This window comes from Bos grunniens, chromosome 1 (genome assembly GCF_055505025.1).
Source record: "Bos grunniens cultivar Pamir isolate PY7600 chromosome 1, Bosgru_T2T1.0, whole genome shotgun sequence".
Lineage (NCBI taxonomy): Eukaryota > Metazoa > Chordata > Mammalia > Artiodactyla > Bovidae > Bos > Bos grunniens.
The window spans coordinates 69,637,501-69,649,755 of record NC_141165.1 but is presented as its reverse complement, the minus strand read 5'-3'; the positions used below and the strand labels follow the sequence as shown (position 1 = coordinate 69,649,755).

General features: G+C 37.6%; 1 protein-coding gene across 1 annotated transcript in view; it reads left to right on the top strand.

Moving 5' to 3' along the window:
* GNB4 (G protein subunit beta 4) overlaps positions 1-12,255 on the top strand; it is a 70,380-nt gene that overhangs the window by 44,411 nt on the left and 13,714 nt on the right. The window contains exons 3-6 of the mRNA XM_086395217.1: positions 6,173-6,211; positions 6,906-7,012; positions 9,749-9,812; positions 11,444-11,606. Of these exons, the coding sequence (XP_086251343.1) occupies positions 6,173-6,211; positions 6,906-7,012; positions 9,749-9,812; positions 11,444-11,606 (373 nt within the window). The remainder of the gene's footprint in view (positions 1-6,172; positions 6,212-6,905; positions 7,013-9,748; positions 9,813-11,443; positions 11,607-12,255) is intronic.

Sequence of the window (12,255 nt, the reverse complement as noted above, 5' to 3'; positions counted from 1 at the left end):
GAGATGAGTGCAATTGTGCAAGTAGTTTGAGCATTCTTTGGCATTGCCTTTCTTTGGGATTGGAATGAAAACTGACCTTTTCCAGTCTTATAGACAGTGCTGAGTTTTCCAAATTTGCTGGCATATTGAGTGCAGCACTTTCACAGCATCATCTTTTAGGATTTGAAATAGCTCAGCTGGAATTCCATCACCTCCACTAGCTTTGTTCATAGTGATGCTTCCTAAGGCCCACTTGACTTTGCATTCCAGAATGTCTGGCTCTAGGTGAGTGAACACGCCATCATGATTATCTGGGTCGTGAAGATCTTTTTTGTACAGTTCTCCTGTGTATTCTTGCCACCTCTTCTCCCCACTAGTAACCGCTAATTTGTTCTCTACGTTTTTTAGTCTTCCTTTTTGTTGTATTCACTAGTTTGCTTTATTCTTTAGATTATACATATAAGCGATATCATACAGTGTTCTCTGGCTTATTTCACTTAGCATGATACCATCCAAGTCCACCCATGTTGTTGCAAATGGCAAAATTTCATTCTTTCTTGTGACTGAGTAGTATTCCATTATATGTGTGTATGCGTTTGTGTGTATTTTCTTTATGCATCATCTGTTGTCGGGCATTTAGATGGTTTTCATATCTTGGCAATTACAAAGAATGCTGCTCTGAACATTGGGATACATGTATCTTTTTAAAGTAGTGTTTGCAGGGTTTTTTTTGGATAAATACTCAGGAATGGAATTGCTGAGCCAAGTGGTGTGTCTATTTTTAGTTTTAGTTTAATTTTATTGTTGGGGTATAGTTGATTTACAGTGACCGTGTTAATTTCAGGTATACAGCAAACTGATTATCTTTCTGTCAGGTTGGTTTATTTCTCTCCCTCTGTTCTTATCTCATTGCAACAAAAATTTGGAATGGTAGACTAAATGGTTGAAAACAACAGGGAAGTTACACCTCAGTTACAGCTCAAGCAGACAGAACTTTTATTAAAAACAGACACTCCCTAAACATGGGAGCAGGCTGACCCCAGAGAAGTAGAAAGGTTTCCCTTTTTTATACTTCCCCTCTCCTCTTTTTGGTTCTGCCGAATGCAAAATAGGGCTTTAACCGCCACCAGTCAGGAAGGGGAATGCAAATGGACATGTTCAAGTCTGACTGACAGTTGCACGTTATATAACAACAGGCTCTGTTGCGCATGTCTTCCTGTAATTCAGTCTGTTGTTACCAGATGTATGGAACATTAATAAATCCTTAATGGCTTCCTAGCTGCCTAAGTTTACTTGAGTAAGCCCCTGTGGTTAGTTTGTATCCACTGTGTGCCTAAGGCACTTGTGAGAAGTTGGAAAAGTCACTGTGGTTATTTTTGTAGTCTATCTGTGAGCTCCCCTGGGCATGTCTGGGACGGGGTTTAAAGGTTAGCTTGCATCCTTTTCACCTAGGCCACCCATCGCTCATGCCTAACTTCTGCCTAACATATCCAATCATTTTAAGATTCTTTTCCCATATAGGTTATTACAGAATAATGAGTAGAGATTCAAGTGTTATGCAGTAGGTCTTTGTTGATGATCTAGTTTATATAGAGTAGTGTGTATATATTAATCTGAAACTCCTAATTTATCCCTCTCCCTTCATCTTTCCTGTTTGGGAAGCATACATTTTTTTTTTAAAGTCTGTGAGTCTTTTTCTGTTCAGTAAATAGGTTCATCTGTAATCTTTTTTTTTTTTTTTTTTTTAAGGCCAGGCTCTGTGTGGCATGCAGGATCTTAATTCCCTGACCAGGGATTGAACCCATGTCCCCTGAAGTGAACAATCAGAGTCCTAACCACTGGACCGCCAGGGGATTCCCTATAATCTTTTTAGATTCCACATATCAGTAATTATCATACAATATTTGTCTTTCTCTGACTTAATTCACTTAGTATGATGATCTCTAATCTCTAGGTCCATTTGTTGTTGCAAATGGCCTTATTTCAGTGTTTGTTATGGATGAATAATACTCCATTGTACATATATGTACCATCTCTTCTTTATCCATTTATCTATTGATGGACATCTAGGTTGTTTGCATGCGTTGGCTGTTGTACATGGTGCTGCAGTGAACATTGACATGCCTGTATCTTTTAAAACATTTTTATTCATTTTTGGCTGCACTGGGTCTTCGTTGCTGTGTGCAGCTTCGTCTCCAGCTGTGGCAAGCAGGGGCTGCTGTTTCGTCGCAGTGCGTGGGCTTCTCACTGTGCTGGCGTCTCTTGTGGTGGAGCATGGTGATAGCTTACGGTGATCCGAACGATGTTGGATTCGTGATCTTCAAAGATTTAGCTTCGGGACCAGGGACCAGGCTTGATCACTCAGGAGCTTTTGTGTAGCAGACTTTTATTAAAGTATAAAAGGGGACAGAGAAAACTGACATAGACATCAGAAGGGGGACAGAGAGTGCCCTGCTTCCCCTAGTCTTTGCAGGGGAGCTTTATACCTTGTTACAATAAAGGGTTTTACCAGACCCACTCCCACAATATAAGATAACAGGATTAGAACTAACAATAGAAAGATCTTACCAGACCCACTCCCACAATATACATTTTAACAAGATTAGTGAGAAGGTCCTTGTTAAGGAGAAACATGTCCTTAAGCAAGATACATTGTTATATTGACTAATACAAAGCAATGTAGAAAAAAAAGTCCTTTTCTCCTCCTTGAGAACCTCAGACCCCTTTCTACTATTCAAGGGCCCTGGACCTTTTCCTCCTCAAGGGCCCCAGACTACTTATCAACCTACCTAAGGATGAGCTTTGAGATTGGAATGAAAACTGACCTTTTCCAGTCTGGTGGCCACTGCTGAGTTTTCATTCCAATCCCAAAGAAAGGCAGTGCCAAAGAATGTTCAAACTACCATACAGTTGCACTCATCTCACACGCTAGTAAAGTAAGGCTCAAAATTCTCCAAGCCAGGCTTCAGCAGTACATGAACAGTGAACTTCCAGATGTTTAAGCTGGATTTAGAAAAGGCAGAGGAACCAGAGATCAAATTGCCAACATCTGTTGGATCATCAAAGAAGCAAGAGAGTTCCAGAAAAACATCTATTTCTGCTTTATTGACTATGCCAAAGCCTTTAACTGTGTAGATCACAACAAACTGTGGAAAATTCTTCAAGAGATGGGAATACCAACCACCTTACCTGCCTCCTGAGAAATCTGTATGTAGAACTGGACATGGAACAACTGACTGGTTCCAAATAGGGAAAGGAAGGAGTACGTCAAGGCTGTATATTGTCACCCTGCTTATTTAACTTATATGCAAAGTACATCTTGCAAAATGCTGGGCTGGATTAAGCACATGCTGGAAGCAAGATTGCTTGGAGAAATATCAATCTAAGATATTTAGATCAAACTAAGATCATGGCATCTGGTCCCATAACTTAATGGCAAATGGATGGCTAAACAGTGGAAACAGTGAGAGACTTTATTTTGGGGGGCTCCAAAATCACTGCAGATGGTGGCTGCAGCCATGAAATTACAAGACACTTGCTCCTTGGAAGGAAAGCTATGACCAACCTAGACAGCAAATTAAAAAGCAGAGACATTATTTTGCTGACAAAGGTCTGTCTAGTCAAAGCTATGGTTTTTCCAGTAGTCGTGTATGGATGTGCGAGTTGAACTATAAAGGTGAGCACTGAAGAATTGATGCTTTCAAACCGTGGTGTTGGAGAAGATTCTTGAGAGTCTCTTGGACTGCAAGGAGATCCAACCAGTCAATCCTAAAGGAAATCAGTCCTGAATATTCATTGGAAGGACTGATGCTGAAGCTGAAGCTCCAGTACTTTGGCCACCTGATGTGAAGAACTGACTGACTCATTGGAAAAGACCCTGATGCTGGGAAAGATTGAAGGCAGGAGAAGGAAGGGGACGACAGAGGATGAGATGGCTGGATGGCATCACTGACTCGATGGCCATGAGTTTGAATAAGCTCCGGGAGTTGATGATGGACTGGGAAGCCTGGTGTGCCGCACTCTGTGGGGTCGCAGAGAGTCAGACATGACTGAGCGACTGAACTGAACTGAAGGATGAGCTGTCTCAATAGGGTGCACGAGCTTCGGTAGTTGCTGCACGCAGGCTCAGTAGTTGTAGCACACGGGCTTAGTTACCTCTTGGCATGTAGAATCTTCCCAGAGCAGGGACTGATCCCATGTCCCCTGCAGTGGTGGGTGAATTCTTAACTGCTGAACACCAGGGAAGTCTTGCATGTACCTTTTTGAATTACAATTTTCTCTGGATATATGTCTAGGAGTGGAATGCTTGAGTATTTGCTAGTTCTATTTTTCGTTTTTTAAGGAACCTCCATGCTGTTCTCTATGGTGGCTGTACCAATTTATATTCTCACCAACAGTGTGGGAGGGTTCCCTATTCTCCACACCCACGTCAGCATTCATTGTTTGTGGACTTTTGCATGATGGCCTTTCTTAACTCGTGTGAGGTGGTATCTCATTTTAGTTTTGATTTGCATTTCTCTAAAAATTAATGTACAACAAATGAGGCAAGAATAGATGGTGGATAAAAGACAGTCTCTTCAATAAGTGGTGCTGGGAAGACTTGAACAGCTACATGGAAAAGACTGAAATTAGAACATTATCTAGCACAAGTGGGACCTAATTAAATTTAAAAGTTTTGTACAGCAAAAGAAGCCATAAACAAAACGAAAGACAACCCACAGCATGGGAGAAAATATTTACGAATGAAGCAGTCAACATGGGATTAATCTCCAAATTACATAAAGTGCTCTTAATAGCTCAATATCAAAGAAATGAACAACCCATGCAAATGGTGAAAGATCTAAATAGAGATTTCTCCAAAGAAGACAGAGAGATGGCTAAAAGGCACATGATAAGATGGTCAACATTGCTAATTATTAGAGAAATGCAGATCACAACTACAGTGAGGTATTATCTCGTAATAGTCAGAATGGCCATCATCAAAAAATCTACAAACAACAAACGCTATAGAAGGTATGGAGAAAAGGGAACACTTCTACACGGTTGGTGGGAAGGTAAATGCTCCATAAATACCAGTTCAGTCCATTTGATCTAATGTGTCATTTAAGGCCTCTTTTTCCTTATTGATTCTCTGTCTGGATGACCTGTCCATTGCTGTAATTGAGGTGTTAAAGTTCCCAATGATGATTGTGTTACTGTCGACTTCTCCTTTTATGACTATTAGCATATCTGGCTTATTTGTTGAAGTTTTCCTATGTTGGGTGCATTTATATTTACAATTATTGTGTCTTCTTCTTGGATTGATCCCTTGATCATTATGTAGTGTCCTTCTTTGTCTCTTGTAACAGTCTATATTTTAAAGTCATTTTCTCTTACTTAAATATAATTCATGATACCATAATACTCCTGGAAGAGAGCATGGGCAGAATATTCTCTGACATAAATCATAACAATGTTTTCTTAGGTCAGTCTCCTAAAGCAATAGAAATAAAACCCAAAATAAACCGATGAGATGTAAACATAATTACCGTCTCACCCACCAAGTCTACTTTTAGTTGTATGCCCAGGAGAACTGAAAACATACATACACACAAAAACTTGTATATGAGTAATCACGGCATCATTAATCATAAAACCACAAAGTAGAAACAGCATAAATGTCCATCCAGTTAATTATGGATAAACAAAATGTAATATATTCATACAATGAAATATTAGCCATAAAAAGGAATGAACTACTGACACATGACGCAACATGAATGAACCTTCAGAACATTACATGTAAAGGAAGGAAGCCAGACACACGAAAGCCATGTGTGTATGATTCCATTTGTGTGCCTTGTCCTGAGTGGGTAAATCCATTAGAAAGTAAATTGGTGATCACCTGGCGGTGGGGGAAGAGGGAATTGGAAAGTATAGGTTTCTTTTTTTGGGCGTGATGAAAATGTTCTGCAGTTAGGTAGTGGTGATGGTTGCCCAACATTGTCAATATCCTAACCATTCTAGCTGCACACAGTAAAATGACTAAAGTGGTTAATTTTATGTTACGTGAATTTTCTCAATGAGCCTTTTAAAAATAAAGATTGTGTAGTACACTAAGGATTGTATTTCAAATCTGCATTTCCAATGAAAACCTTATTTTAAATCATATCTAGGATTTCCATGTCTAAGTGTATAATCATCTTTATTTCAGGATGCTAGGAAAGCATGTAATGATGCAACACTTGTTCAGGTAAAGTTTTCTTCCTCAGTTTCTTTTACTAATTTGCATGAAATAGCTTGACAATGATGCAAATGACAGATTTTATTTATTAGTATTTAATTGAAAGAAAAATGAGATCTCTATTAAGAAGGCTTTGTAATTTGTCAGATGCTTTCAAGAGCCTTTTAAAACATACTTGTGAAAATGAAAGTCTGTGAAAAAGTAAATACTATAAAAATACGTAGATTCATATAATATACGTTTCTTTTTTTAGGTAGCTTCTGCTGCTTTTTGATATGCCCTGATTAAGTTTTTTTCCTTATATAAACTATTAGGAAAGTTTCATTAATTAAAATTGCTCATTTTTATTAAGGATATTTTATGTGCTATTTAAATAAAAAATTGGCTTTCTTTAAATAGTTAAAATTATAAATATTTTACTATTTGATCATCTATTAGCTTTTTATTTGTTTTTTTTTTTTTTTACTAAGGTTGGATGGTGTGTCTATTTTTTTTTACTTATTAGTCTATAGAAGATGTTCTTATTGGAAGGTGTGCAAATAAATCCTACTTTTTCTTGAGCATCATAGGAATTATTTATATTAAAATACCGTCAGTAACTGTCCATTTACTTTATGTCTGCTTTAGTGCCAATTAATTGTTTCTGCTTTATTTTTTGAGCTGTGTCTAAGCTAAAGAATAACATTCTCATCACTTCCTAAAGATCACGTCAAATATGGATTCCGTGGGTCGAATACAGATGCGAACGAGACGGACGCTGAGGGGCCACCTAGCTAAAATCTATGCTATGCACTGGGGCTATGATTCAAGGTTTGTACCTGCCATTTTCAAACTGCCTGCAGAATTATTTTGTTGACTCATCACTTGCATTTTCCATTAGAAACAACCTATATCTATGAAGTGTTTGAAAAAAAATGCATCTAATATGACTGCTTTGCTCTTAATAAAAATATTCATTGACACTTTAAAAGTTTAGAAACCTTTAATATGGAAAAGAAATTTACCTCTCAGAAATACCCTTTATTGAATGATTTAGGAAAAGTGTTTAGGATTTCTTTTCTTTGCAGTGGGGTATTATACTTTGTTTTTTAACATGTCAAGGTAGTTTTATTTTTTATTGCATAATAAACATTGAAATTTCAGGTAATAAGGAAGTATTTGTTGAATGTTGCTGTGTACAAGTTACCAGATATTGCTATAATTTATTCATTACCTAGATTCACGAAGGATTGAATTACAAAAAGATATTTTCATTGAATACATCTTTTATTCCCCAGCCACACCCTACAAGTGTGTGTGTAGTGAGAGTGCATGTGCACACACACAGCAGCCATCTGGATTGCAGTTGAATGGCTGGTCATGACTTGGTCACGGGGTTACAGTATGGTCTGTGTTTTTTCCAGAGTATCTGACAATACTGCACGGTGTCTGACCCTGCTTCTTATGGTTGACTTGTTCTTTTGATTTGGTCCATCTAATTGGGAAAATTTAACTAAGAAATTACTTTGGGGGACTTTCCTGGTGGTCCAGTGGCTAAGACTCTGCACTCCCAATGCAGAGGGCCCAGGTTCTACCCCTGATTAGGGAAGTAGATCCCACAGGCTACAACTAAAAGTTCGCATGCCGCGACTAAAGAGCTTGCATGCTGCAACAAAGATCAAAGATCCCCTGTGCCACAGCTAAGACCTGGCATAGCCAAATAAATAAATATTTTAAAAATTAATTTAAAAAATTATTTATTTATTCTTATCATTGGCTGTGCTGGGCTTTGTTGCTGCATGGGCTTTTCTCCAGTCGTGGTGAGCGGGGCTTCTCTTCATTGCAGCGTGTGGGCTTCTTACTGCGGTGGCTTCTCGTTGCAGAGCACAGGCTCTAGGGCGTGGAGGCTTCAGTACTTGCAGCTCTCAGGCTCTGGAGCACAAGCTCGGTAGTTGTGGTGCGTGGGCTTAGTTGCTCTGTGGCCTGTGAAATGTTCCCTGATCAGGGATTGAACCCATGTCTCCTGCATTGGCAGGTGGATTCTTTACCACTGAGCCACTGGGGAAGCCCAACCAATTAGTTTTTAATAGACGTTGCACATTTTTTTCTCTTCTTCCAGGAGAATCTAAAAATGTTGCTACCTGTTGCTAATGGTTCCCACATCTCAGTATAAATAGGATTCTTGAATACAGTAATATAGAACTTCTGCCTCTTCAGAGGGGATAAATGAAAATATATAACTAACAACCAACATAAAGCTAGGCCATTTTTTTTTTTCTTAAATTTAACATATGTAATCTAACCATTGAGGTAGCAAATATATAACTCAAAATGCAATCACTTGAAAATGTTAATGGTTCTTACTTAAAATTTCCTCAAGACTGTTAATCTTCATAGAACACGAAATGTCAGCAAAGCACCTGTCTCACCTTGTCTTTCTGCTCATTCTGATTATCAGCCTGTTACTTAACTTTTTTCTCAACTCAGTGCTGATGATACCAATTGTTTTTAAAAAAGCTTTAGTTCCATCCCATACCCTGTGGTTGTATCTGCCCTTTCATGAAACTTACAGTGATTACTACATAAGAATCTAATAACGTTTTTTACCTGTAGTGAAGGGAAATGGGTGGCTGAGTGATGGGAACACAGAACGTGATTCTTTTTACTGTATATCTATCCTTTTGTATCTTTTGAATTTTATACCATAGTGAAAAATAAAATTCCAAAAGAAAACAAAAAATCCAGTGGCCTGTAACTTCAGGCAAGAGTTCCTAGTTAGCCTGGCAGACAGAGCTTTTTGCTGTTTAAGCCCAGTCTGCTTTTCCCAACTGTTTTTTCGATTTCTTATGAAGTCTGTGTAACTGGGAAATTCACAGATCTTGAAACACCCGTTGTATTTTTCCACGTCTTGCCACGGAACTTGTCCTCTTTATAGAATACAGATTTCTCCAGCTTTCAAAATTCCGTTTTTCAAGACGTGTTTTCTTTTGCCAGGCTACTTGAGTAACTCAGTAGTTATTTGTCCCTCATTTGTTTTCCTCTGGCCTTTATTTTATACTACTCTTTTGACTGTTTTCACTTACCTAATTTATTTTAGTAAATATCCTGTCTCCACCAGATGGTAGAGGCCCCAAGGGTAGGAGGTATCGCCTATATTGTGCCATTAACACAGCCTTTCCGTCACAGGCTCTCAATTGTATTTTTAGATTGAATGAAACATGGTTGTTAGGCTTACATGTACTTCATTGTCATTATATTTAAGTCAGTACATTCTAAGCCAGTCAACTAAGAGCTACCAGAATCGTGAATAATACCTAGAATGTTGTCACCATGAAAAAGTTGAATCATAACCAGAGACATTTTTAGTAAAATCTCTAAAAAATTTTAATGTTGACAATTTTTGGCATGCAGAATATATTTTTTTAAGTTGAGAATGTTTCTTGGTATCAAGTTTTTTATTAGAAAAATTATATTTGTCTTTTCTGAACTGTTCTACATTAATGCAATGCATAATTAAACTACTTTTTTCCTCTAAGTGTCACATTATTTTTGTGTTTGCTCCTCTAGGCTACTAGTCAGTGCTTCCCAAGATGGAAAATTAATTATTTGGGATAGCTATACAACAAATAAGGTAGAATTTTTTAATCATCCTCTTACATAACCTTTTATTTGGTTTGATAAACCAGTTCTTTCCTTTATTCTATACTTCAAGGTTATAATTTCTTCCTGGGATAAATTTATTCCATTAATTTTTACTTAGGTCCTCTCTTTAGGCCTAGTATTTGCTTTTAATATTTGCTGCTGCTGCTAAGTTGCTTCAGTCGTGTCCGACTCTGTGCGACCCCAGAGACGGCAGACCACCAGGCTCCCCCGTCCCTGGGATTCTCCAGGCAAGAACACTGGAGTGGGTTGCCATTTCCTTCTCCAATGCACGAAAGTGAAAAGTCAAAGTGAAGTTGCTCAGTCGTGTCCGACTCTTAGCGACCCCATAGACTGCAGCCTACCAGGCTCCTCTATCCATGGGATTTTCCAGGCAAGATGGAGTGGGGTGCCATTGCCTTCTCCAATATTTAGCCCTTTTTTTATTCCCAAAGACAACTCTAGGAATATAGTTCTATGTGTCTTGAGTCTGATATTTCATACTCAAATATTAAAAGATAGTGTGCATCAGTTTTATATATTAATGATTTTTGTAAAGTTCCCATTTCCTACTGTGACAGTGACCTTATAGTTTTTATTTTTAGTTGTGGATAAGCTGGAATGTTAGGCATTGATTTGTGTTTCTGGGCTGTTCAGAAGATTGAATAGGTTGGAGGCAGATTACAACTTGTTTAGATCCCTTGGTGGTAAAAACTAGTGGGTTCTTCTAATGTCTCCTGGAAAGAATTCCTGATGTAGAGTTGTTGAGTGGTAGTGGAAAAGTTCCAAGAAAACGCTCACAAGTCAAATACTTTCAGATCCTACGTACACTTATACCACTGTTTCCATTAAAGATTTAGAAGTACTATTTTGTGAAGCAAACAGTAACTTCAGCCTGGTTGAGAATTTAAAAGCTACCTAAGATAGATTTGTAATATAATAGTTTTCTTAGTTTTTTGGTGTCAATCAATGACTTTCAGCTATATTTTCCTAAAATGAAAAATACTCTTTTGGGTTAAGTGAGAGCATAGTAATCACACAATACGTTGATTCTGTGTCTGGGCGATTTAACCTTGAGGTTCCCATTCACATTAAACTGTGCTACCTGATTTGCAAATGCTTGGTGTTGGGTAATAAGACATCAGACAATGGTGTGAGTAGATCAGTGCAAACTATTACCATTGTTCAAATTCAAGCCCAGAATACGAGTTATTAGAAAAACATAGCTCTTTATGGAAGGACCATTCTATTCAACTCCAGTTCTTGTATTGTTCAGTGTTCTGTTGTAGGAAATTCCTCTTTTGAACACTACTGCAAAAAGTCAAGAATTTTATTGTTTTTTTTTTTTAACATTTTACACTTAATATTTCAAACAGCTCTATTACTGTTGAAACATTCTGTGTCTTTGTTCTTCCTAAAAGAATACTTTCTGAAAAGAGCACTTAAATCCAAATGATTTGCAATGTGTTTTTTTATTAGTTTCTCAGATCATTGTATTGTTTATTTTACTTGGCTTATTTTTAAGCTATATTTATGTTTGAGTAATATCTGCTTCACTGTAAATAGGTTTGAAAAATCCATGACTTTTGTAATCTTAGTTTTTCTGTTGTGTTTGTTCTGCAGATGCATGCTATCCCTTTGCGATCTTCCTGGGTGATGACCTGTGCTTATGCTCCCTCTGGTAATTACGTTGCTTGTGGAGGACTGGACAACATCTGCTCTATATATAACTTAAAAACCAGAGAGGGAAATGTGAGAGTGAGCCGAGAGTTACCGGGTCACACAGGTGAGCTTCGCTACATACTGTCCTTTCCTCCCAAATTTGACTTCTCTGAAGATCAAGGAGAAAGAGGGACAAAAGGGGCTCAACTGACCAAAGGATGCGTGTTAGTCAAGTGAGAATGGAAATTACTGTGAATCTGAGAAGCACTGACTTTTTATAATTATACAAATGATGACTCTACTTCTATTTTTATTTTAAAAATAGTATTGTTTTGTAGAAATTACTTATTGCAAAGAATTCAAACAATGAATACAGAAAGAAGCAAATATGATTTTCTCTATTCTCTGCAAACCTATAACAATTATGGCATTTGGGTGCTTCATTAGGTAATTGAAAGTGTGTATCAAGATACATTTATGAAGTATTTTTTCACTGTGTGATAATGCATTGCTTGATTAGTGTGCACACCACAGTTTATCAGTATAGTATTTGGTTAGTAGTGTGCATAGGAATTTGTTGCCACTTACCAGGTTTCAGCCTTTCTGAATTCTTGGAAGTACTGTTAGCTATGCTTTTTATAAAATTTCTATAATGGTCTTCCTCCTGCTATTTCCATATTTTGAAAAACTGGTGAATTTTGAGCATTCGAATCCACCTCTTTTTTTTTTTTCGAATCCACCTTTTTAATGAAGCTTTCACCGAGGTTTTTAAA